The sequence below is a fragment of the Coenobita brevimanus genome, chromosome 91, assembly GCF_032717465.1.
Source record: "Coenobita brevimanus isolate Jiangsu-jjx chromosome 91, ASM3271746v2, whole genome shotgun sequence".
Lineage (NCBI taxonomy): Eukaryota > Metazoa > Arthropoda > Malacostraca > Decapoda > Coenobitidae > Coenobita > Coenobita brevimanus.
In genome coordinates this window covers 3,904,056-3,929,713 of record NC_137044.1, presented here as the reverse complement: position 1 = coordinate 3,929,713, position 25,658 = coordinate 3,904,056, and the positions used below count along the sequence as shown (strand labels likewise).

General features: G+C 42.3%; 2 protein-coding genes and 1 pseudogene across 2 annotated transcripts in view; 2 read left to right on the top strand and 1 right to left on the bottom strand.

Annotated features, from left to right (window-relative positions):
* The window catches only part of LOC145411819 (DNA-(apurinic or apyrimidinic site) endonuclease 2-like), a 30,437-nt gene extending 28,046 nt beyond the window's left edge, over positions 1-2,391 (bottom strand). Inside the window, exon 1 of the mRNA XM_080281779.1 lies at positions 2,271-2,391. Within this exon, the coding sequence (XP_080137905.1) occupies positions 2,271-2,391 (121 nt within the window). The remainder of the gene's footprint in view (positions 1-2,270) is intronic.
* Positions 2,392-3,107: 716 nt separating this feature from the next.
* Positions 3,108-12,690, top strand: mRpL40 (mitochondrial ribosomal protein L40). Its single transcript, XM_080281744.1, has 5 exons — positions 3,108-3,208; positions 7,006-7,089; positions 8,340-8,510; positions 9,951-10,104; positions 11,804-12,690. The coding sequence occupies exons 1-5, from the start codon at positions 3,171-3,173 to the stop codon at positions 11,960-11,962; spliced, it is 606 nt and encodes a 201-aa protein (XP_080137870.1). The 5' UTR covers positions 3,108-3,170; the 3' UTR covers positions 11,963-12,690.
* On the top strand, positions 4,507-4,625 carry LOC145412034 (5S ribosomal RNA; annotated as a pseudogene).
* Positions 12,691-25,658: the final 12,968 nt, after the last annotated feature.

Here is a 25,658-nt window from a genome sequence, read left to right as displayed (position 1 = left end):
AATTTGTCCTTAATTTAAGTATTAATAGAAAATCAGGATTCAGAGCAAAAATTTCTTGGTTAGCAGAAAGTGTTTTGCCACTAGCCTAACAACTCACCTTGCCGAATTTTTGTTTTGTATAAATATCGACTAACAATGCAGATACATTTTTTTTACACAAAATAAATATTTATGCAAAACAGAAGTCTGTCAAGGCGTGCTGACGATCTGAAGGGGAAATATCTGCTAACATTGGTGCATTTTAGCTCTGAAACCTAATTTTTTAAGCATATATATATTTTTTTTTTAGCGGATTTCAGATAATTAGGTGTGTATGAGCCACTGTGGCGAACAAAATTTTAATATTTTCCAGTGAAAAGTGCCGATTCGGTATTGAGCCATACCGAATTGGGTGAGCTGACGATCTGAATGGGAAATATCTGCTAACATTGGCGCATTTTAGCTCTGAAACCTAATTTTTAAATTAAGTTATACTGAGTATAATTTTTTTTTGTGGATTTCAGATAAGTAGGTGTGTATGAGACATTGTGGCAAAAAAATTAAAATATTTTCCAGTGACAAGTGCCAATTCGGTATTTAGTAGCACCGAGTCAGGTGAGCTAAGTGAGTAGGAATGGATCCCACTGACTTTGTCCGTAAGAAAATATATATTTATTTAATTACTTATGAATTTAACCGTGCCCAAGCCTTCCTTAAATTTTACTGTGTTATGCAATAAACTGTTTATAGTGACATTTAAGAAAGGTAAGAGGCAAATGGGATATTGCCACGAGTTAGGAACTGGTGGCCTGAAGCAGGTTGGTGGCCAAGATGCATTTCATGTATGAAAATATCTTCTTATGTGTGTTACAAATGGCCTTTATCGAGTCAAAATCTTGCTAAAATGATTGAAAGTTGTGCAGCATTCTGCTTACAGTTTTATATGAGAGAATAATGGCCGGTCTTTTGTGAGAATTCCGGATTTGTACGGGCATTTGTCAGGCATTTGATAACATTGTCCAGCCTCAGCCCGTGTCAGGGAAATCTGAAATCAGGGAAATAGGGGTCCACCAAATCGAGGGTTGAGTGTACTAGGTGCCAATACATGCAGGCTTCTTGTCAGTGCAGCTGTACTACCACAGAAATACTGGTACTCAGTGCCACTACATGTAGGCTTCCTGTCAGTGCAGCTGTACTACCACAGATACACTGGTAAAAGCAGTTTTAAATATTATGTACTGTATCCTGATAAAAGATCTTATAGAACAAAATTCTCAGCTGGTATATCAAAGCAATGAGTAGTTCCCTCATCTGAGTAATGAGTATTTCCATCACCATCTCCAGCAGCCTAAAAGATGGACACTGTAAATAAAAGTAAGAGAAAACACTGTAAATAAAAGTAAGAGAAAGTTATGAAGGGAAAAAAATGACCAAGGATCATGATGGATAAGGGAGTACCTACAAATGAAGATGGAGATGACAAAGGTTGCATCCATTTTTAAGCTTGGTAATCAACGAAATCTCAACCTCGTTGGTATTTCTGAAGAGCATCTGAAGAGAATAAACAGAAATTGTGAATGGCTTAGGCAAATGAGGTGGTGCCAAGAATTCTGAGGTCTGAAATTAACGGAGTGTGAATGACTGTTGTGGTGAATAAGTACAAGGAAGTGTGGGATATATGGAAGGGAATGGCAGTCCCATGATTTTTGTATGGATCGAAACAATGAACAATGCATGATTTGGCGATGCTGGAGGTGATAAAGAACAAGTTAGGAAGGATAACAGTGGGTGTGAATAGGTATGTTGCCATGGAAGCAGTGAGAAGAGAGTGGCTAAAGTGGTGCTGAGGTACCCTACAAAACTAGGCTTGAAAGAATGGGTGACAACAAATGGGCATTGAAGGTGTATGAATGGCAAGAAGAATGTGAAAGGCATACACCCTTCTGGTAAAATAGTGTTATTATTGTTCTGAATGATTTAAAGGCAAGAATAATATCTGAAGCAGCTATCAATTTGATGTTAAGCAATACCCCAGAAATATTATTTACCATTACTTAGCTCTCTAACCCGAGCAATTATCCGGAACATTGTCCCCATGCGTCTGGTTAGGTTAGGGTATTAAAGGGTACGATGGGTGGGTTACTGTAGGTTTACCACAATGTTTTAAGTTTGATTTCTGCACTGATCTAGACAGCACTCTCTGTTATTTAACCCATCCTGACCCGTAAGACATGTGTTCGTGGTTATGTCCCGTGCAAGACAATCCTGGGTCTAAAAAATCCTAAACTTACGTGTAATTTTCGTTTCCTGAAAACATATGATGTCTGCTTCTAAACTCGACAAAAACTGATTCATGTCAGTTTTGAAGGAGCGGAGACCATTCACATTCCAACTGAGAATTCTGAACGTCATTTTGCCAGTTTTGTTTTCATCAGCAAAGCGCCAGTCTAACCTTCTTCCTTCACATCGGGCACATGTTAAATTACTATCAAGGCTTAATCCCATTTCACTTTGTTCTCTAACTTTTTTGTTCGTTCCCATATTGACTTGTGATGAAGTGACGTACGAAGATCAAAAACAAGCACAGTACATAAGACAATTCAACACATTACATTACCTTCAGCGTATGTGATTTCTTGCCGGTGCCGTATGCACGAAGTGACTTTATGCAGCATGTTATCTTAAGTATTTTGCCATTTATCAACATTTTATGAAACAGATGTGTCATGGAGATAGTTGTATGTCTTATCGACATATATATATATATATATATATATATATATATATATATATATATAGATAGATAGATAGATAGATATTATATATATATATATATATATATATTATATATAGATAGATAGATAGATAATTATATATATATATATATATATATATATATATATATATATATATATATATATATATATATATATATATTGTATGTTACAGGCAGACTGTGAAATCAGTCATTTCGTGAAGGTTAGTTTAATTTAGGTTTATGTTAGGTTGATCTAGGATAAGGTTAGGTTAGGTTAGTGTAGCTTTGGTTAGGTTAGATTAATTTAGGCTGATTACAGACAGGAACGGTAACTTCCTACATAAAGTCACTCCGTGCATATGACATCGGACGCAAGGATAAACCATCTCCATCGTCTGCATGTTTTGGTTCATGTAGGCCGTCTCTACCGAACATGTCATGGGCAAAAGTATCATTTTCTTCAGCTTACAGGTCGGTGATTCTGATGCTTTAACATTCTAATATATCTTTCTTACGCCCTCAACCAGACCAATGTAATCTGAGACTTAAATTTTAAAACTAAACCCTGTATTCACAGTAACTTCGGTCTAAGGCTAGTGGTGGGTGATACCAGATTTTTACAGTGACCGTGATTACTGATTACTTTCGGCAGAAGTAATATAACTGGTCTATTTTATATAATAAAGTACACGCAATGGTGCATATATGGAATATGAACAAGAAAATATTTCGGTGGTATTTTGGCTTACAGGGTTATATATTTTCTATCATGAAATGGAAGTTTATTGGCTATTTGAAATAAATGGGAAGAAATTACAATTTTGGAGTAATCTTCAAGGAGATATAGGACAGCCCTCTTTTTTTCTGTAATATTATGGTTTCAGCCAAAAACAGAATTACAAGATTTTGATGTGTTTTATCGATATTTTAGACAATTCTAGGATACTTCTCTTCTCTAGCATTTTCACCACAAATTATTTGTATTTTACTCCTGATGGTTAGGTTAGGTTGGGTTATCTTCTGTAGTAGAAATAATTTGCAATAAAAATGTCACAGAAGAAAAGTGTCTTACAATTGTCTAAAATACCAAAAAATCATCAAAATCTCGTAACTTTATGGCTGAAACTGTAATTTTACTTTATATATATATATATATATATATATGTATATATATATATATATATATATATATATATATATATATATATATATATAAAGAAAGCCCTTCATGTGATTCTTTAAGTATTTTGTAAGTGTATTAAAAAGTTTCAATGTTTTTTATTTCTTTTCATAGGTGGTGACTAAAAAAAAAACTGGTCTGTGTTTACAGTCCCAACAGCACCGAAGATGATCAACAGGTGCCATTTTGTGTGCTGAAGACAGACAGATGTCATCTTAGAAAGCCAATTTTGGTGCAAATTTATCCTTACTCACACTGATTTATCCAAACCTGAAGTTTTTAAATAACTGAAACTTATTAATCCAAACCTAATCTCTTCTAACCTAATCTATATTATCCATCCATCATCCAATCCTACATTGCTCCACGAGGAGTGTAGGAGCCCAGAGCTAGGCAAGTTGGTCCTGACATTTAAGATGAGAATGAATCTATATATATTATGCCAACCTAAATTAATCAAACTTACCCTCACCTACTGTGGCCTATCCCTTATATTAGTATTTTCCTTGTCTTGCTGGGTCCTCTTCATATTTGAATACACACTTCTGTTTACCTTTACAAAGTTTATGAATCAGTTCAAAGGAAGGTCACAATTTTTAATAATACGTTGAGTACACCGCTTCCCGTCCGATCAGCGAAGTTAAGCAACGTTGGGTCTGGTTAGTACTTGGATGGGTGACCGCCTGGGAACACCAGATGCTGTTGGCATCCCTACGTGTCAAGTGGGGTTGGTGGAGGATTAGTGCCCCTCCCTGTAAAACAATTAACTCTAAGTCCTTGGCCACCCCGTTTGGGATACATGGCGTCTGGCAATGGATGGATGGACTTGTCTTTTTCAGTCCACCCTACCACCAACATTAACACTTCTCACTTTCTCCATCAAATTATCATTCATCATCCTAACCAGATGTCCAAACTATCTCAGTCTACCCCTCCTCATCAAAACACCGATACACTTCAGTCCCATCTTACCTCTCAGCACATAAGTGTGACCTCAGGGATAAGGGACTAAATAGGGAAGCTGCCAGAGATCAAGGAACATGGAGAGCCACCACTAGGTGACCAAGGCCGATGCATGCAAGCATGTTGGAGCCTTCAAAAATGAAAGGAAACAAATACCTGTATTTAAGAGGTGGTTCTATTAGTAAATTTTGTTGGATATCTACAACAATTATATTGAGATTATACTGCAAAGTAATCACATTGTAAATACAGTAATCAATTACCTGTACTGAAAAAAGTAATCAGTTATCAATTTTTTTTTTCTCTTGTAATCAATATACTGTACCCTGTAATCTGGTAGGATACTAGTAATCAATTACACCCACCAATTGGTCGGTGGAGGTGCCCAACATCCACCCACTCAGTGTAGCAGAGGTACTGTACCTTACTCTATTTCAGGGTAGTTCAACACTGAATGGCAAGCCACATGATTTCTTGTAAATCAGGATTAAATGGGAAGTTGTTGAATGCTGTGAAGAATATGAATGAGGGTGCTAAGGCTGCAGTGTGTGTGGATAGCAAACTGAGTGAATTCTTCTGTCTGAATGTTGGATTGAAACAGGGATGGGTCATGTCTCCATGGTTGTTCAATCTGTACATGGATGGGATTATAAAAGAGGTGCAAGGTAGGGCAGTTGATGTTGAAATGGTCCTAAAAATAAGAATGGGCTGCATTTGGAAACTTCCTGTACTATTGTTTGCAGATGATACTGTATTGTTAAGTGAAGATGAAGGGGAACTTAAGGCTTGGTGAATGAGTTTGGGAGTGTGTTTAACAAATGGAATCTAAAAGTGGATGTATGGAAGAGTTAAGTTATGGTCTTCAAGAGAATTGGAGTCACTGAACATACTGTGAGGTTGGATGAAGAGGAAACTGAAAATGTGAGTGCATTTAAGTACCTGGGCTTTGTGATGAATAAGGATGGAAGTTTGGAGGATGAAGTACTTGAATGGGTGCAACAAGGAAGAAAGGTTGCTGGATCCACTCACTCGATGTAGTGCTGCTGTCGGGTTTCTGCCCTTTCCTCTCCATCCTTCTTTCCTTCATTCTTTCCTTGTCCTTCTGCCTACAGGTAACTCTACACTCTCTCTTCGCTCTTTCTTTCCTTCATTCTTTCCTCTTCCTTCTGCCTGTGGGTGACTCTACACTAAGTGACATGCCAAGTGGTTTCCTGTACACCAGGAAACCATTTACTATGCTGGGTGGAAACCATTTACTATGCTGGGTGGTAACCATATAACCAGATTTTGGCGCCTGGTGGTTTAGTGGGTAATTACTGCGCTCCAATCGGATTGAGCTGGTGAAGGTTAACATCCAAAGGGTGGTTGGGGTTGACTGCTCATGTAATGCTACTCAGGGATGAGTGAGGCTTGTCACGCTTATCTTAAATGTCGGGACCAACTGCCTAGCCCTGGGCTTGTACGCTCCTGATGGGGCAATGTAGGATTGGATGATGGATGGATGGATGGATAAGAAATAGAGACATGAGCATGGAAGTTAAAAAAGGCACAGCATGATAGCACTGTGATGCCAACTCTGACATATGGAAGTGAAGCTTGGACATTGTTGGAAGTGGAAATGAGTTATTTGAGAGGAGCTTGTGGAGTTACATGAGGAGACAGACTGACAAATAAGGGAGTGAAGGAGCATTGTGGTGTGGATGTGGATGTGATCGAATGCATTAGGAGAAATGCATTAAGGTGGTTTGGCCATGTGCAGTGGTTGGAGAGTGTAAGACTAACGAGGAGAATGTATAAGAGTGAGGTGCAGGGGGGGAGAGGGAAGGGGATTTCAAAGATGAGTTGGAGGGATGGAGTGGAGAGGTATATGAGAGAGGGGGGTGTGGGCTGGGGGGACGGTTGTGAAATAGTGGGGGACAGGGCGACATGGAGGCGATTTGTTTGTGGCCACCCCTTACGGAATTGAGGCATCTGGCAATAGATAGATAGATAGAGTATCTAAGGCCTTCATCCTAGAATCATATATTCTAATACAGTATTCCATGATATATGAGACAGAAGGGAAAATACAGCTGTTTTAAGCTGACTGAGGCTGATTAGTCTCACCCTGAATATTTTATTGCAGAGCGGGTGCACTGGGAACATGGAGTCACCGGAATATAAGTACAGCAGCCAGTCCACTCTGTTTCAGGCTGACACAAGTATTGGGGTAAGCAAGGCGAACTTTATAATATGGGGTAAGCAAGGCGAACTTTATAATATAGGTAATAAAAATAATAACTTGCTGTATTTTCTTTTTCACACTGTTTTTTCAAGGTTCAGTATAGTATCAGGGACTGTATTACAGCTGCTGCCAAATTCTGGTTTAGATCTTGATAGCTGCAGTTTCATTTCACTACTGTTTATTTCGTCTCCTTGTGCAAGATGAAGTACCAGTACATGAACAAAGTCTTGGGATACACTGTCCTGCTGTGGGATATCTGTATTAGCCCCACATCAGTCACTAGTAAGGCATTTCTCAACTCAGGTTTTATCAGAAGTATGCACAAGTTAGCTTCTGGGGCTGTGGTTGGGAGGAAGTTTGCTGGTTCTGACCACACTTCCTTTTAACTGGGAAGTGGTGACTGAAGGGCAGGTGTACTGAGTTTTAAGGCCCACACAGCGATAATTTACCAGTACAGTACGATACTTGGTGCCATGTTTTTCCCAGGGGTGGGAAGAAAGATCAGTACCCCCCCTTTTTTTTTTTTCCCCCTCAAGGAAGAAGGAGCCAAAGGCCAAAAGCCTGCAAGATTGTTCCCTCCAAGAAAAAACAAAAACAAATTCATGTAAAGTATTTCCTTAGCTGGTTCAAAAACTAACTAGAAGCTTGAAACAGACTCCTCATTGTATAATACAGACAGAATGTGGCAGTTCCACTGCTCAGCTCGTGTTACGTTATATACCTCTAACAGCATGCAAAGAAGTACTGTAGACTGTAACTATACTTCCTTTTGCTTGTGATCAGCATCCCTAGTGAGTGAAACGAATTACTGTATACTGTAATATAGTATATATACATACTGCAGTACAGTAGGTAAGGGGTGGATAATAATCATTATCCCTGAGGGGTACTCCAGTGGGACCGGTGTGCCGTGAAAAGCCCAGTGGTTGGCTTTGCACAGTACTCCCAGGTGGGAAACTCAACCTCATAAGAATCTGAGCTGAGATTACTACATAACAATCTCCTGTTAACAACTACAGTCCGTTTCTTAAGGTAGGCTGGCGTGGACAGCAACTGGCCTAGGAGGAGGGAACTGCATACAGTACATTAGTTTGGTAAATTGTACAATCCACTGTACTGTGTACTACAGTAACTGTACTGTACTACAGTGCACTACATGGATAGATAAAAACTACTGTATGTGGTTATCTAAAAATCAACCCATGTACTCCTTTTAAAATGCTTTTCTTTTACAGAGGTGAACCATTGAAAAAGAAGAAAAGAATGGATCCACAAATTGTAAGGCAAAGAGAAGAAAGAAAGAAGAAGAAAATAGAAAAAGCCATCCGTCGCTTAGAAAAAAATGCCGGTCAGCTGAAGCCAATTGATGAGCTTGAGGTGCCACGAAATGTACTACAAGAGCTGGAGTAAGACTGTGTACACAGTTGTTGTACTGCGTAGCCTATCACAGATGATTTGTTAAAATCTGAGTGGTTTTGTCATCCACTATGCCAAGTTTTATCAACATTTTCTAGGCTCTAGGCTCTACTCATTAACCTCTTTGCTCAGTTTTGTTATGAATTAAGGTGTTCAGGCAAATTCTGTGCCTTGTCAAACTAGCTAATTCTTGAAAAACAGGATGAAACAGGTTATTACTGAACACCCAACATCAGAGTTCTAGTGCAGCAGAAACTAGAATTAACAGATTATTAAATGGGGTAACATGATGAAAGCTGTGTAGAAGTAAAGTTCCTATTGTTGACTGTTTAAGAGAGTAGAGTCATATCTACCAAGAGGAAAGTTTAGTAACAGCTCCATTTACAAAATAATCATGTAAGTAAAATGGTAGAAATGGGCCCAACATGGGATATACATGAGTTTTATAAGCTGCAAAATGTTGGGGTATGATCACTTAAGTTAGAATTTATATGGATAGGATGATGAAATGGGTACTGGTGTACATGAGTCGAGAATTGGAGGAGGCATGGAAGGCCAAGAAGAATGGTAAGTGAATACCTGTGTAAGCAAGGTGTATATGGAGGTTTAGGAAACAAGTTGTTTACAAGATAATAAGTGAATTATGTTTGTATGGCGATTTTTTTATTTATTTATTTTTGTGGTGGTTAAAAGAATGTCTCATATGCCACAAGGATTATGAAACTTATTTGCATGCCTGTGGTGGAGCCAAATTGAAGGGTTGCATTAAGAGTAGATGAATGTATGACTCATTTCACTGGGTACTTTGATGATAGTTTTATTGCTCTGTTGTTCAGTTCCTAATTTTGTATCCTACCCACCATTTCTGTTTGCTAGATATAGGATGATGATATAATGATCATCTAGCCATCCATCATCCAGTCCTGTGCTGCCCAATCAGGAGCACTGAGATTTGAGGTTAGGCTATTCACTCCTGACATTTAAGGTCAGAGGGATAACTGCTGACCCCTGAGTAGCAATAAATGAACAAAAAGCTTCAACCATCTCTAGAACTGCAATCATTGGTGTTACACATGTACACTACACTGTATATAATATTATTCCTGTGAGGTGAAGCCATGAATTCTGGAAACTTGGATGCTGAGTGGATGAATGTGTGACCTATTTTTACATGGAACTCTCTTGCCATTTGTCCTGCTTGTGTGTTTTCCTGTTCCTGTTTCTAGATCTTAACTATCCATGTAAGTGGGGGGGGAGGGAAAGATGATGAAAATGATGACATATGTACATGTAAGATAAAGTTTTGTTTTCATTAAAATTAGATGTGATCATAAACAATGTCTTCAGGTACCATTCTTACAATGAAAAATGCTCCAGTTCATAGAACCTCAGGATTAAAATTAATTAAGACAGCAATCACTTATTGACAGCATCAGAAAGAGGCCCCCAACAGCCATCAGTGAGGAGGTGCAGGACCAGCGTTCAGCTCTCAGCAAGTTATGGTCAGTATATAAATACAATCAACACCGAGCAGAGGTGGCCATGTTTGACCAAGCTGCTGCAGCTCGGGATCGTGCACTGGAGGTGAGTCATTATGCTCAGTTCAATGGATGCTCGTTTACTTTATAAATAGCTATGTACAGCCAAAAAAAGTTATCATGCAGATTGGGTAAGATGATATCCAAAATAATCAGAATAGCTTGTGCAGTCCCGGGAACATCAAAGTGTTATAATGTGATTTTACGTACAACAAAAATATTGACAAAAATTTCATAGCAGGCAATATAGATGGTCCTTATATAAGGTTTATGAGCATGGGGAAAAAAAATAATCTGACATTTTCCAACAGCAAATCCTCATGGTGTCAAACTGTTTCGTGCCATGTGCTAACCGAAGCTCTTTTTTACTGACTGCACATACTGTACTTTTGTAGCCTGGCCTCTGGCACATTTACCAAGAAGAGAGTAATACTGGATTTCATCATGACTTTTAATCTTTTATACATTATTATTAATATTTATCATCATCATTGGGGCATCGGGCTATAGATAGGTAGATCATTGTCATCGTCATCATCATCCTCCTCCTCATCATCATCATCATCATCATCATTGTCATCATCATCATCATCTACTTTCTGCTCAGTACTCTAACCTCAGAGTTTATTCTGGATCATCACAAAAAATGTTTCCAAGCTCCTTTGTTGCCACTAATCATTACTGTACTGTACGGTACTACCTCTAGGCCTTCTAATCCTGCCCTCCTTTAGTACTCTGCCCCTCCACTTTTCCTTCTTGTCCTCAATTTTCTCATTCTTTCATTACCTTTATTTCTTCTATATATTGTACACTGTCAGCTCCACTTTCATTCCTTATATCCGAACCACATCATATGCTCGCCTTAACCACTTTCAGATTCTCCTCTACTCCACTCTGTCTACATACTCTTTACTTGTTCTTTATTCTCTCTTGGTAAATCATATGCACTTGTCTGGTAATACATCTGTCATGGAATCTTACCCTCTGCCCATCTATGACTATCCTGTTGCACTTGTGTATTGTATGTCAAAGTTAGTACTAGAACAGTTATGGAAGGATCTGCATTTCATTACTTACATTCGTAGCTCTTCTCACCACTTCCAGTGCCCTTTTCTTGCTCCTGACCAGCTAAACCATCTACTGTACCTTGTTGCCTTCTTCAATCTACCCTCCTCGTTAATTAACTTCCTAAATACAGTACACTGTATAAACTATACACTTAACCCCTGAGGTGTGTCTTCTAAACTGAACAAAATCATCTGACATTAGCAAGAGCAGCTACAATTTAAAAAAAAAAAAAAAAAAAAATACTGAAGGAGTACACCGATTGTTTCTAACAACAAGTGCTCTTCTACGCTGAATAAAATTGTTTGACAGTTGCCAGATAATATTTATTCCAACACAATGAGAAAAGTCCAGCCTTAGATGAATATCAAGTCTGATGGTAGCCAGAATAAAGTAAACAAAACTTCACAGGACTAAAGTATTTACGGTACATGTCTTTACCATTACATAACCTTAGCTGTATGATATTAAGTGCATTGATTTTGAACACCTGCATTCATACAATCAAAGCATTGCATCATCAAGAGTGTAAAGTATCATCACCATTATCCCAATTAATTTGTCATATTCATATGGGATAAACAAAGCTAAAATGTGTATATTTATGCATATATAACAAAATGTGCATTCCTATAAACAAGTTTACACTTACCTTCTTTGCCTCCCTTTTTCCAATGCAGGAGTTACGTGAAGAATCTGAGGAGCTGTGGATGGAGGCAGTGCAGATAGACCCTACATTTCTGCCATACAGGGCCAAGGGACCCACCCACACTCCACCTATCCCAGGTTACCAGTCACCTGATGGAGATTATATTAATGTCAGCAAAGTCTGGGAGTAAGGCTAATATAAGTTTGGCACAATACCATACCTGTTTACTTCAAACATGAGACATCATGTGTCATTATTAACCACTGTTTTAGAGCAAATGTTGTAGATGACTATAGTTAAAGTAGTGTCCTCAATTGTACAGCACGGTTTGCAGAATTATCAGATACATGCCTTCCCAATGTAAAATTTTATGAAATAGTTTGCAGGTCTTTACTCTTCTTTCATCATAACCTCTTGTCTCCAACTGTTTTGGTTTGGTTTGGTTTGCAAGCCATTTACGCAGCAGTAGTTTAAACAGTCTAACTTCATATCATAAAGTGATTCCTGAAGTAAAACAACTTTTCCTGCACAAGAATGGATCATTTAGATAATAATGGGCCACTCATTAATAATGTATAATGTGTTATGGCTGTACAGACATGTGCATAGTTATAAGATAAAAGTAATATAATATATGCAGGAAATATTTCATCCTTATTATTTATATTTTGTAAATAAGAAGACATGTGGTAGTGTACGGTAATAGCAGAGTTTACCAGCTTAAGGCCTTGTACTGGACACAAGGGTTCAGAGCTCCTGGAAGTGAAAAAGAGGTCACTTGATTATGTATTGCTATCAGGGGCATGAGTTGGTCTCCTGCCCATAAATTTTCTGAACTAAATTAACCGAGTTGTTGGCCTCTATGTCCTAAAAGGGATATTATGGGCCTTACTGGTATCATTTTTACATAAAATATAAGTAAACACAGCTGTATTTAATATCCTACTACACTATACCTCATGCCAATTAATCTGGCCAGGCATGTATGGCAACACTGTTCCCGCTGAGATTCTAATTGGCTGGAGGTGTTCGTTCAATTTCATTCTTGCTTAAACTGATACCCTTTTTATTATCAGATGTGATACTGAGTTTGTCGACAATACAACCGTCAAAAGCAATAAGAAATCTGTTATATACTTAACAACAATGAAATTTTCATAGGATGATAGAGATATGAGTCAACAAAGTATTATAACAGTCCAAGTCAAGGTCACCATTTGAACAATTCCTTTGTCTCCCTCACCCAGTAATATAACAGAAAATTAAGGAAACCTGCTTAATCTAAGCACTGGTATAACACACATTTAAATTATAAGATCAGTCTGCACCCTTAAATCGTGTCACAGCTTTGAAAAATTAAAAAATTCTAATGAAAACACAAGTTCTGTGGGGAGGGAGGTTTGAAAAAAAAAAAAAAAAACTCAAGGTAGGCTAAAGGAAAACTATTTCATTATATCTCCTCTATTATCACAGTATGAATTGATCTTAAAATTTAAATGTGTTATACCAGTGCTTAGATTAAGTAGGTTTCCTCAATTTTCTGTTATATTATGAAGTGTCAGAGACATAAAGGAATTGTTCGAATGCTGACCTTGACTTAGACTGTCAGAATACTTTGTTGACTCATATCTCTATCTTCGTACGGAAATTTCATTGTTGTTAAGTATATAACGGATTTCTTATGCTTTTGACGATTGTATTGTCGATAAACTCATATCACATCTGATAATAAAGACAGTATCGGTTTAAGCAACTATGAAATCGAACAAACACCTCCAGCCAATCAGAATCTCGAAGGGAATAATGTTGCCATACTTGTCTGGCCAGATTAATCGGTAAGAGGTATAGTATACTGTTCACAGAATTACACTCCAGATACTGATACATTAAAGGAAGAGAAACCATAGAAATCTAGTGGCTGTAATTCAGAGACGCAGTGAAAAAGTTTTGGCATCAACATTCTGACCTTTTTTCCAGTCTAAGAACAGAGTGAGACAGGATCCACAAACAAGAAAACTACACAAGAGGAAAGCCCATCAACAGCATGCCCAGTGAAAGGGGCCAGTTAATCATTCACACCTCTGGAATCCTGGTTCCACCTCATGCTAAATCATCTAAAGTTATTTATTTTTTTTTTTTTTTAATTTACAGATGGACCACATAAACCTGCCAGTTAGTCAATATGTCAACTATCAGGTCTATAAAGAGAAGCCAAGCTCTTGTCATGTGTTCCCTTGTCAATTTCGTAGCTCCATCCACTTCTTTACATCACTATCTCAAACATTCGTTAACTACCCTTTCATGACTCATGCTGTTTACTACCTTATCTGATCTTACACAGTAAAGTTCTATCCTTGCAAACCAGATCAAAATGTACTGGATAAACATTTCCATCCATTTGCTCATTAACTTGGATGCAGTAAGTAGATTTTAAGGATGGTAAATTGCTGACTTGCACATTCAGCAGTGATATTTTTAAATGGAAATTTCAAAATATGAATTAATTAATAGTTAAATAATGCATTGAGAAATCAGTGCCCAACATAATTGCAAATTTCCATTTGATTAGGGAATGATGACATGTGATCATTTAAGAACTGTATTGTAAATGAAGTAATGCAAAAGTACTTGCCAGATGCAGGAGCTTCAGACAGCTCTAACATGGAGTGCCCTGTGGCTGCTGTGCTGGGAGGGGTAGTGCTCTCTGTCACCCTAGCAGGGCTAGTCCCTAGCTAGTCACCTAGCTTAGAGATAATCCCATTTTGAAATCTAATATGGAGTTTTGCTGAAGTCACTGGAGTCAGTGGGAGTGAAGTGCCTCATTTCTGAAAATCTTTGGTGAGAGACAGACAGACAGGAAGTCCTAGAAATGCTCCTGCATGAAGCTGAAGAGTAACTGAAGAATATAAATTTTGGAAACATGCATTTCCCAGAATATTTAAATGCTTGATCTTGACGAGCTGCAGACCTCACATGAGGCACAATGAAGGTCTGCAGGGGCCTCATTGCAAGCTTCACATAAGGTACAATTTACACTGGTTATAAAACAATGACTCAGGGAAGATAAACTACCCAACAAAGAGTCCATGCAGCAGGGGTTAGTGGAATAATTACACTGAACATGAGATGGAGGGATGGGGTGAAGAGGTATATGAGTGAGGGGGGTGAGTTGGGAGCAGGGTAGTGAAATGGCGGGGGACAGGACGACGTGGAGGCGATTTGTTTGTGGCCACCCTGAACGGGATTGAGGCATCTTGCAATAGATAGATAGACGATGAATTACACCTAATCAGCAGGTTCTGAAACATGTACAGTTCTGCAAATTACTGGTATTAATGCAAAGATGTGGTAAAGAAGCTGCAGTTAACCAGTTCAATCATGGGAGTAACATTTCAAATGACCACTAACACGCAGCAAGTGCCTTGATAAACCCATCACTAATGCAGACCCCTTGACATTTTAGTCACCGAAAGAAATACTTGTCACCCCAGTTATGGCGAGAAAATATCCCGGGCAATCCATACATTGTAAGAAGAGAGTATTGAGACCACTGGGTATGTGTTTCTGTGTACTGTACTTCCAGACTCAGAGCATTGAAACCCCTGAATATATGTTTCTGTTTTCTTCCAAACTCATTCAGAGCATTGAAACCCCTGAATATATGTTTCTGTCTACTTCCAAACTCATTCAGATTGGCTGTAACAGATACTGTACCTCCAGGCTTGTGTGTCATAACTCATCACTACTTAAGCCACCATGCCGTATGTACTGTACTCCTCTAATTAATCCCTCTACCTTGTTCTCAGTCATCCTGTCCTCAGTTTCCTATCACCACTCCCCTCCATTGTTCCGTCTCCTCCACTTCAGGAGCAAAAGTATTATAATATCAAATTTAGAACACCCTGCACTATTCTGTCAGTTTGTCCTACAGTACATGATAGTTCATGACAGGCAGAGTAAGATTCTTTTCTTTTGTCTTTAACTGGGCTGGCAGGTTGATGAAATAATGGATTAGTCAGAATATTGGCACAGTGTCATATAACTACCTGTGCTGATCCTAAACAGATGTAGCTAACTTTCAGATTTGGAAGAAAAAAAAAAAAAAAAAATCATCATCCTTCCAACCTTAATACAGCTTTGCAATAGAGTACTGTACCATCCAAGAGATGGGATGAGGTTGCTGTTCTTGCCCTGGACTCATCTGAATTTTAACCCAGCTGACTGTAGGCCAAAGCTGCAGTCCGTCTTTCTCCTATTAGGGGATAGGGAGGGAGTTGTAGGATCCTTGTATAAATGGACAGAAGAGCAAGCCATATCAGTGCAACCATGTAAAGGCATCCCTCTCCAGCATACTTGTGTGAAGTTGGATCCAAAAACAATAGGTAAACAAAGATAAAGCAAAAAAGCAGGAGAATTACAAAACAGGGTGTCCACTGAACTGAGCCACATGATCATAAATACAACATTCAAGCCTTTCATATCTTGGTTCCATGTCACACATAAGCATACACAGATTACAATAAACTGGATGGGAGGGAAGCCTCTGAAATGGGATGATTTTCTTTTTAAATTTATCTCTTTAATTTTATAGTTTTTTTCAATGCAATTTACTTAGTGAAAAAAAACAGTTACTTAAATTCTATCTATACCCCAATTCACAGCCTCAAACTTCCCCCATACTAATCAAAGCAATAACTTCTAAACCTCTTGGCACCCTAAGTCTCCCACTCTCAAACATTTCTCCATGCTTTGACGTTGTTGGTCTCCGTCCCCAGTAATCTAGTAGCTTTGCTACTGTATACTCATTTGATCAATCTTTCACACGTCATGTATCTTCTGCCCAAACAGTTTTACATCACTCTGGTTACTTACCTATTCGATCATTATCATCACATTTTTCTACGAACACACAAACACCATAGTTTCTAGACTGCCTTCTTGGCCTGTGAACTGAGTTCAGAGTCCCCTTTCTGGAAAGTGGCTCACTCTGGTAAATATTGCCTAAACACACAGAGTAAGACCTTATAATAACAGTCATAATTCAGTCAGGTCGTACAGTACCTCTCAATATAATTCACAAGATTCATGTGCAGTATGGAGGGAAAAAAAATTGCAGACATTCACTTTATAATGTTAAACGTATACTTTAACTGGCCACTGTGACTATAGAAATTGTTATGCTGGGTGTTTTTAGGCTGGCTTCCCGTCCTAGAAACACCTAGTGTGTAGTTGGGTCCTTTTCTAGACCAGGGCTAGAACACAAACATAAGAGGAACAGGGCATAAAAACTCCGGGCAACAACCTACACGTGTATTCACCAATTCTAAATTACAGGAATGGCAGACAATCTCACAATATTTCTGTTACATCAATCCTTGGGCTGCTGATCAGTTTGAGCGTATCGCGCAGGATACGAAAGACACAGTCGATATTATTATATTAGGGTGAGTGGTGTGGGGATAGTTTACTGTCTCTAACTCAGTGCCGTATGGTGGGGGGGGGGGTTTAGATCTAGATATTCACCCAGACACAGTGTCTCGCTTTGGTGGCTCCTGGTTCTGTGGGAGTTCCTTGATTCACTGTTAAACACTCGTTTTAAGAGTCTTACCGAGTGTGAGTCTGGTCACTGGGAGTGGAGGGGGTGGGGGGAGAACTAAGTTGCATGATAGGTTGGCACATTCACAGGGGGGGGGAGAAAAGGAGAGATCACAGATGGCTTGTCACTACTGCACTGAATGGGAGTTCTCACGTCTTTCCACTTGGCACAGTATGGCACTATAAGTCACTTATTCACATACACACACCTGAGTTACTAAGTCCTGGGCAAGGGTGAGGGTCATCTCCTTCGGGCTGGGTGTGGTGAGGGGCCCCTCGTGTTGGGGACGGTAGACAGAGGTCTGGCCCATAGGACACAGGCCAAACAGCTTCTCCAGGCATTCCCATATACGCCTGGTGGGACAGCAACGTTGTTTGTGGCGGGGACTGGGGACGCCTTGCCCTGAGGTGCTGGGGGCGCCGTTGGGATCCCGGGGACTGTGATCCCCTTCCTGGTGTCCCGCCGTCAGGGCAGGGCTGTGGCATTGTCCCGGGGATGGGTATGTCAGGGTCAAGTCATCTTCAGGCACCGGTTGCAGGGAGAACAGCCCCGTGGATAATACCAGGCCTCGCCACCAGTCCACGATCTGGTCACTCTCTGTCTGGGGGCTGCCACACTCAACTCTGCTACAGCTGTAGGGGGAGAGACGTTGTGAAGTCACAGGGGGCAAGGGGCTTTGGTAGCTATCCTCCCTGGCACGGCAGGAGGCCATCGCTGAGGTCCCTTGGGCAACAGCAGGAGGGCGGCTGAAGGCCGTCCCAACCCTGTCAGCGTGGCAGGAGGCCGTCGCCGGGGCCTTCCTGACAGGACCACAGAAGGGACGCGGCTGGAGGCCGTCACCTGCCTATGGGCACAGCTGGAGGCCATCACCTGAGTCCTACATGAAGGGTGACGTGCGAGCGTGGAGCGGCTGGAGGCCGTCTCCCGTCTGCAGGCGCAGCAGGAGGCCATCGCCAGTGTTGTGCCCTCTGTGTCTACAGCAGGTGGAAAGGGGACGTACCCTTCTTCCCCCGTGTGCGGCTGGAGGCTGTCACAGGCCCTGCAGAGGGAGTGTGTGGTCCAAGTGGAGCGGCTGGAGGCTTTCTCTAGGGCGAAGCAGCTGTAGGACATATCCTGGTATGAGCGGCAGGAGGCCATCTCCTAGTGTGAGCAGCTGGAGACCATCTCTGGGGAGCTGTATGGAGTGTAAGGTCCTGCTCCACACCGATCCTGATGCAGGCTGGGCTGGCAAGAGGGTAATGCACCCGGGCTGAGGTGTTCGGGTCCGGCCAGTTCCGGGGAGTAGAGGCGGGCGGCTACTAAGGACTTGTGCCCATATACAGTAGCATGGACGTCCTGCTCACTCCGACTAACCCTCCATTGTCACCTCCTGGGGGTGTCCTGCTGCTGCTGGATGTGGTCATTTCAGAAATAAAGGTGAAATGTAATCTAGATGGATTCAAAGCAATTCGTGTCACACACACACACACACACACACACACTCACAATGATCTGATCATATATGTCCGAGAGATCTGAAAATCGAAATTTCTCACATGATTTCTTTATTCCTCAGAAGATTCTGCTCCTTTTACAAATGAATTAGGATCGAGGCATAACATGATGCTAGATTTGGATTATCTGACTTGTGTCATTATTTCCCATTTTTTACTCAATGTAGTGCTGCTCTCAGGTGTCTGTCCTTTCCTCTCCTCCCTGCTTTCCATCCTTCCTCTTCCGTCTTTCTTTACTTCATGCTTTCCTCGTCCTTCTGCCCACGGGTGACTTTAGGCTCCCTCTTTTTCTTTCTAAAATACCGGCTCGGCGGAGCGAGCCCGACACCACCACCCTAGGAGGAGGGTACAAGGAGGTTAGCCCACCCCACAAGATGACGGGGAGGCTCTTTTCACCTGCCGAGCCTTGCGGGCAAAAACAGCGTATCTCCCCCGCGACCCTACGCCCCCTCTTCCCCGCAGCCAGACCACCGGGCAGTGTGGGACTTGCCAGAATCAGTGTGGGATTTGCAGTGGCAAGATCCCAAGCAAACCCTCGGACGTCGAGTTTCCTGGATCGGCCTCCTTTTTAACAAAGGACTCAAGAGGAGCCTCAAGGGTTGTTGTTCCCGCAAAGGAGCAGTGGCACAATATCACCTGTCAGGTATACTGTGGGTGGAAGGACCGTCGGTCAGCCACCCTCTGCCAACCACCTTCGGGAGCCGGCACGTCCACCAGACGACCTTCGCCAGTTCTTCCAAGGAGGAAGGCGGGCCCTGGGGTACGCTCTGTCAGAGGTACCACGCGGGACGAAACGTCACCGTCCGCCAGTGCTGTCTCCAGGACAAGAGTCCCAGACCCTATGGTTGGAGTGCAGCCTCCGTTGGAGCTGTGGCAATAGCCGGGCGTATCCATCGGGCGCCTTCTCCCCGCCGCCAGGGTCTGTAGTGCCCAGAGGAGCCTCCTCAACTCCTCTTGCCCTCCTGTCCCCTGTAGGAGCCCAGGGAGTGCCCAACGAGGCTGCCTGACGGAGGGAAAATCCCCTGGACCTCCCCCGCCCACTCCAGACTGGAGTTCCGGCAGGGCCTCCCCGCCCCGCCAAGTAGGAAAGTCGGCCCTTGGCCGCTCTCCCTCCGCCCGTCCCCAGGCTCCCGTAGAGGAAGGTGCCTCTTGCCCCGCCCACCCCTCCGAAGGCAAAGCGAGGCGCCCCTCTCCTCGCCTCTCTCCTCGAGAGGGTGGTTTCTGCTCCCTTTCAGGAACCCCACCAGAGACCAGACAGGGCGTGACGTCCCGGAGGCCAGGTGTCCTGTCCCTGCAGCCCCATCCTCCCCAGGTGCTGACGGACTCCGCCAGGACGAGAGGCCGCAGTCCAGTCCTGACGGCCTCCTCCTGCAGATGAGACCACAGCCCTCAGAGTCAGCGGACCTCCCCCGACACCTGCTGCAGCAGCCGGACCTCCCCCAGAGCAGGTGGCCGCAGTTCCTCCCTGACGGCAGCCCGTGTCGGACTAGATAGTAGCTCAGCCAAGACACCGCTCTCCCCACGGCCAACTCTAGGCCCAGGCCTCCCTAGGTCCGCCCCCAGTACCCCAGTGACAACTAAGCGTCAGCGCCGTGCGGCGAGCCTCCTGGCCCTCTTCGGCCCCGCATCACCCAGGGCCTCTACAGAAAGAGGGCCGCCCACCACGCCACCCACCAAATCCTACGGGACTCGTGGGACCCCACAGGCGACCTACCCCTGGAATACACCCCGGACGGCCCACCCCCAGCGCCCGGCCGCCACCTGCGGTTCCCGATGCAGGGCCTCCTGCCGCCCGTGACCTCAGCGCTCATCTCCGCCTGTTCAGTGAGTAAAAGACTCTGAAGTTGTTTGTCCCCTAGTGTCTGGGAAGCCCCTACCCCAATGGACCCGCCCCGTCGCCCCAGTGTCTCCCCCCCCCCCAGTGTTACCTCCCCGAGTGGAATAGTGAACTCCCCACCAATAAGCTCACGCGCGGAGTGCGTGGTGCTAGGCCACGGGCCGTCCCCAAGTGTGATCATCCCCCCGTGTTACATACGGACAGACAGCATCAGTGCCGCACCCCTTCCCCCCCCCCTTTTGCTTTGGCCATATGAAGTGAACGGAAAATGATATATGAGGTATACTCCCAACCTCCTGTCTCGTAAGGAAGTCTATGTCACCACTCCCCCCCTCCCTGTCCCCCCCCTCTGCCCCACGCGCGGATAGATCGTGAATACTATATTCTCTCGTCCTATGTAACGCACACTTTGCATAAGGATAGCTAGGGGATCGTCTGTGTCACGCGGATGCATGTAACTAGCACAGGGAGCCGTCTATGTTACGCGAATACAAGGACTTGAGTATATACTGTCGTCTACGTCACGCGTTTGGGTATACTGAGATATACTTGACTTTGTTATATACCTGGGACAAAGCGCACCTGGTGTATTGTGTGAACCATATGTATGACAATGTGTGGAAATTATCCTATATGAGGAAAGGTAGAATACTGTGTAAAGGTCAAACTCGCCGAACTAGGTGGAGATATTTATTGTAAGGGCTAGCCTTCTGAGATTATCTCGTTATATTATGTCCCATAGTTTTATCACGGGGGTGTGTGTAGTTGTCTATTGTTAATATATAAGTGTGCCTCTGACCAGTTGTGTCTGGACTCCCCTTCCTTGTCTGTGACTGACTCGGCCGAGAACAAAGAACCCATGGTTGCACCGTACCAGAACCCGAGAGATCGTGACCCAGAATACGCTGCATAACACTTTCCTTCATTCTTTCCCGTTCCTTCTGCCTATGGGTGACTCTGCACTGAGTGACAAGCCAAATGGTGTCCTGTACACCAGGAAACCATTTACTACGCTGGGTGGTAACCATATAACCAAATTATGGCGCCTGGTGGTTTAAATCGGATTGAGCCGGTGAAGGTTTATATACAAGGGGTGGCTTGGGTAACTGCTCACGTAATGCCACTCAGGGATGAGTGAGGCTGGTAACTCTCATCTTAAGTATCAGGACCAACTTGCCTAGCCCCGGGCTCCTACGCTCCTCGTGGGGCAACATAGGATTGGATGATGGATGGATGGTGGAAGGTCGGCAAGACGGTGTGATTCAAGTTTACGATCAAGTTACGGGACGGTGATTACAGTATTACAATTAGCCAGGTGGCGGGGGAAGGGAGTTATGGAAAATAGTTAAACCCTTCTCTCATTTACCACAATCTTCCAATGTGTGAAAATATTATTCTTAAGAGATAGGTTTACACCACTTGCCCCTATTCAACTGTTTAAGGAGGGCCCTAAGTGAGAATTATTATTATTATTATTATTATTATTTCATATCATGATGGATGTCAAACTTTAGGATGTGGGTGTGTCATCCCCATGATCACCCCCTCCCTTAAATATGGCTCTTTTCCCCTTTCCCGTGCCTGACAAGAGAGGATCTCCCAGCCTGGACAGCGCTTAGGAGTAGTGAGTGGCGGGGAAGGTCACTGACGTCACACGCCCTCCTCGTCCAAGCCAGCTCTCTCTCTCTCTCTCTCTCTCTCTCTCTCTCTCTCTCTCTCTCTCTCTCTCTCTCTCTCGTGATATTTGCTATTTGCTCATACTTGGATTAACATTTGCACCCACAACCCATTATGCCAAATATCTTAATAGTATCTGACCACTGAGACGTCGAAGTTACGATAGCAGTCAGTAAAAATTTGGTCGGGAATACTGGAAAAAAAAAAAAAAAAAAAAAAAAAAAAGCAATTTTATCACTTCATTGCCTTATAGGACTGCCTAGCATGCTCAAGAATAGTTTTCAACTTGATTTTATAATAGCTTAGATCACGAGTTTTTTTTTTTGGGGGGGGAGGGGGGGCATAAAGCAGATGAGGGTGCTTCACGATCATGCAGATGCTGACTGTTTCAGACGTAACTGAACTACTATTGGGGAATGATGGAACATTACTTTGTCAGAAAAATACCTGAACCCAATATAATGAATAATGAAAACTGCTTTAAAAGCGAGATGCTGTCCGGTACAATGAACAGCGAAGATTCTTAAGACCATCAAATAAGCTACGAGAAAAAATGCGAAAAAAAGGCTAAGCTAATGTTTCCTAACTCCACTGCTGGACATGATACTCTGTGATTCTATTACTGCTAATAAACAGGACGATTTTATTTAGCGGGGTGAAACCTCTGATTGTTAACATGAGACCTAAGTCTATTTGCCAATCAATTCTTACCCACGAAATAATTTGCTTCGTAATTATTATACTGGGTGAGCCATTTTTAAGTGCACTTTTCCTCACGTGTAAGTCTCTTGTATGCTTTCATATGAAGTATTTCCCTAGTAATTTTTTCTTTATGTACGTCTATCCCTGATAATACTCAAAAGAATTTTACAATGTTTTACTTAAACCTTTTGGTCTTGATAATATACGCTTACACGGTATTCCTTCCCCTCCTGTGTGTGTGTGTGTGTGTGTGTGTGTGTGTGTGTGTGTGTGTGAGAGAGAGGGGGGGGAGGGGGATCTAAACCTGAGTAAAGGAGTAGTGGCCCAGGGATGAGCCCAATGACGTCAGCAAGGTGTGGCCTACCGACTTGTAAAACTTGCTCGTATACAACGGCACGAAAAGCCACACTCGCTTATATCATACTAACCTGAGCGAAAATTACACGAAGATCGAGATGTATTACACGGTGCCGTATGATAAATGACTGAAGACTTCTCAGCAACTCCTCCTTTGCGATTCTGTGCATTACACCTCAATATCCTCTACTATTTCGAAACGATATAAGTGGCATACAAGGTAATGTCAAAGAGTAATATGGAAAATAAGCCACTCTGAAGGAGGTGCTACGAGTCACGTGCCACCTAGAATACTTCCCGCTAACCAGGGAATGACGTCACCAGTGTCTGTGATTCACGACATGGCACGAGAATCCCATGGCTGCGTGACCAAGAAAGCGAAGACAGATTACCCGAAAAACACGGGACATTCACCACTACAGTAGAGTATCGAGGGGAATTCTCGGGAAGTGTGTGTGTGTGTGTTGTGTGTGTGTGTGTGTGTGTGTGTGTGTGTGTGTGTGTGTGTGTGTGTGTGTGTGTGTGTGTGTGTGTGTGTGTGTGTGTGTGTGTGTGTGCGTGCGTGCGTGCGTGCGTGCGTGCGTGCGTGCGTGCGTGCGTGCGTGCGTTTATCTTGTTGTACTTCCCTAGCTTCAGTATACAGGATTTGAGCTATAAGTTCGTGTTGTTCTCTCTTCTATATATCTATCTATTGCCAGACGCCATAATCCCGTAAGGGGTGGCCACGACTTTGAGTTACCTGTTTTACGAGGAGGAGCACTAACTCTCCACCAACCCACTTGTTGACACGTAGGAAGCACGTATGGGTTGGTTATATGGTAACCACCCAGCGTTGTAAATGGTTTCTTGGTTTACAGGAAACCATTTGGCTTGTCACTCAATGTAAAGCCACCTGTGAAGGAAAGAAAAGCAATAAGAAGTGACAGGAAAGATGGGAGAAATAGGAAGAGAGGAGGACAGACACAGAAAAAGAATGATAAAGGCTAAGGAAAAGGTAGGTAGCACTACATCAAGTGAGTGGATGATCTCTCTTCATATCTATAAATTTTCATTCTGTGTGTGTGTGTGTGTGTGTGTGTATGTGTGAGTTAGCGCAACCGAAACGAAGTCTGATTCGATGAAACTTAGCAGAATGGTTAGAATTGGGTCACAGATGGGCTCGTTTCAATTTCACATCGATCAAAATTTTCTAAAGGGGTGTTTTGATCCCTAATAATTTTCCTCGTTGGTCTTTCATTACACGGGAAATGCAGTGGTTTTTTTCCGTTGAACTTCATGCGTTTTCGCCATAACAAGTGCTGCCTGCAAAGCACTTGCTCCTTCCTCGACGCATAAATCGTTAGTTTCGAGCAAAGTCATGCGCGATTCAGAAACGACTTTTATTTGGGCAGGTGCTGAGCAGCTTGACAGGACAGCATGGCGTTTCTATAACCACTATTAGTTATCTACTGTTAGTAATCTAACTCCTAAAGGCCTGTATTTTCGCCAGCCTAGATAACTCCCCAGCACTTCTTCCTTAACTTTCTGTATAAGACACGTTAATACTTTTTTCATTTTTACTTACACATACAATAGTCATTCATATTAACCCTTCTGCTACGATATACGTGCTTTCTTCCGGCTACTGTGATAGGAGTGATATGATTTTCATCACTACAGAGGTTTCTGTAGCGAAGAGATTAATACTATCATGATTTACCTTCTGACCGTGAATTCAGAACTACACGTGTTTCATTTCTGGTAATGGCAGACAATTTTCTTATCAGAGAAACTGCATCGAAAGGGTTAAAAAAAAAAAAAAAAAAAAAAAGGCTACCAAACAACAGAATATTAACCCCTTCACTACTATGACGTATTTTTCATTTCATTCTTGCAATCTCTAGATGATTTTACTCAGCTTACGTAAGACTTCTTGTAGTAAAAAGGTGTATGAAGGTTCTATTTAACATCTGCACTGATAAGTCTCCCCTGATCCCAGTCAAATCGCCTCGTGGTATTAGGAAGAATATAATGTCATCAAGCGGAAAGAGTTTAGGTGTAGCACGTAAATAAATTGCTACGGAAGAAGCACTAGAGCTTCCCATACCTCATACGAATAAGGACTCAAATGACTGGTAATTTAAGATCCTGTATGGGATGGCCTGAACAAACTGAGCTTAAGCTTTTCTGTCCTTAATCAGCCACGCTTCCCCTCCTACCTCCATCATACTAAACTCCACCACCC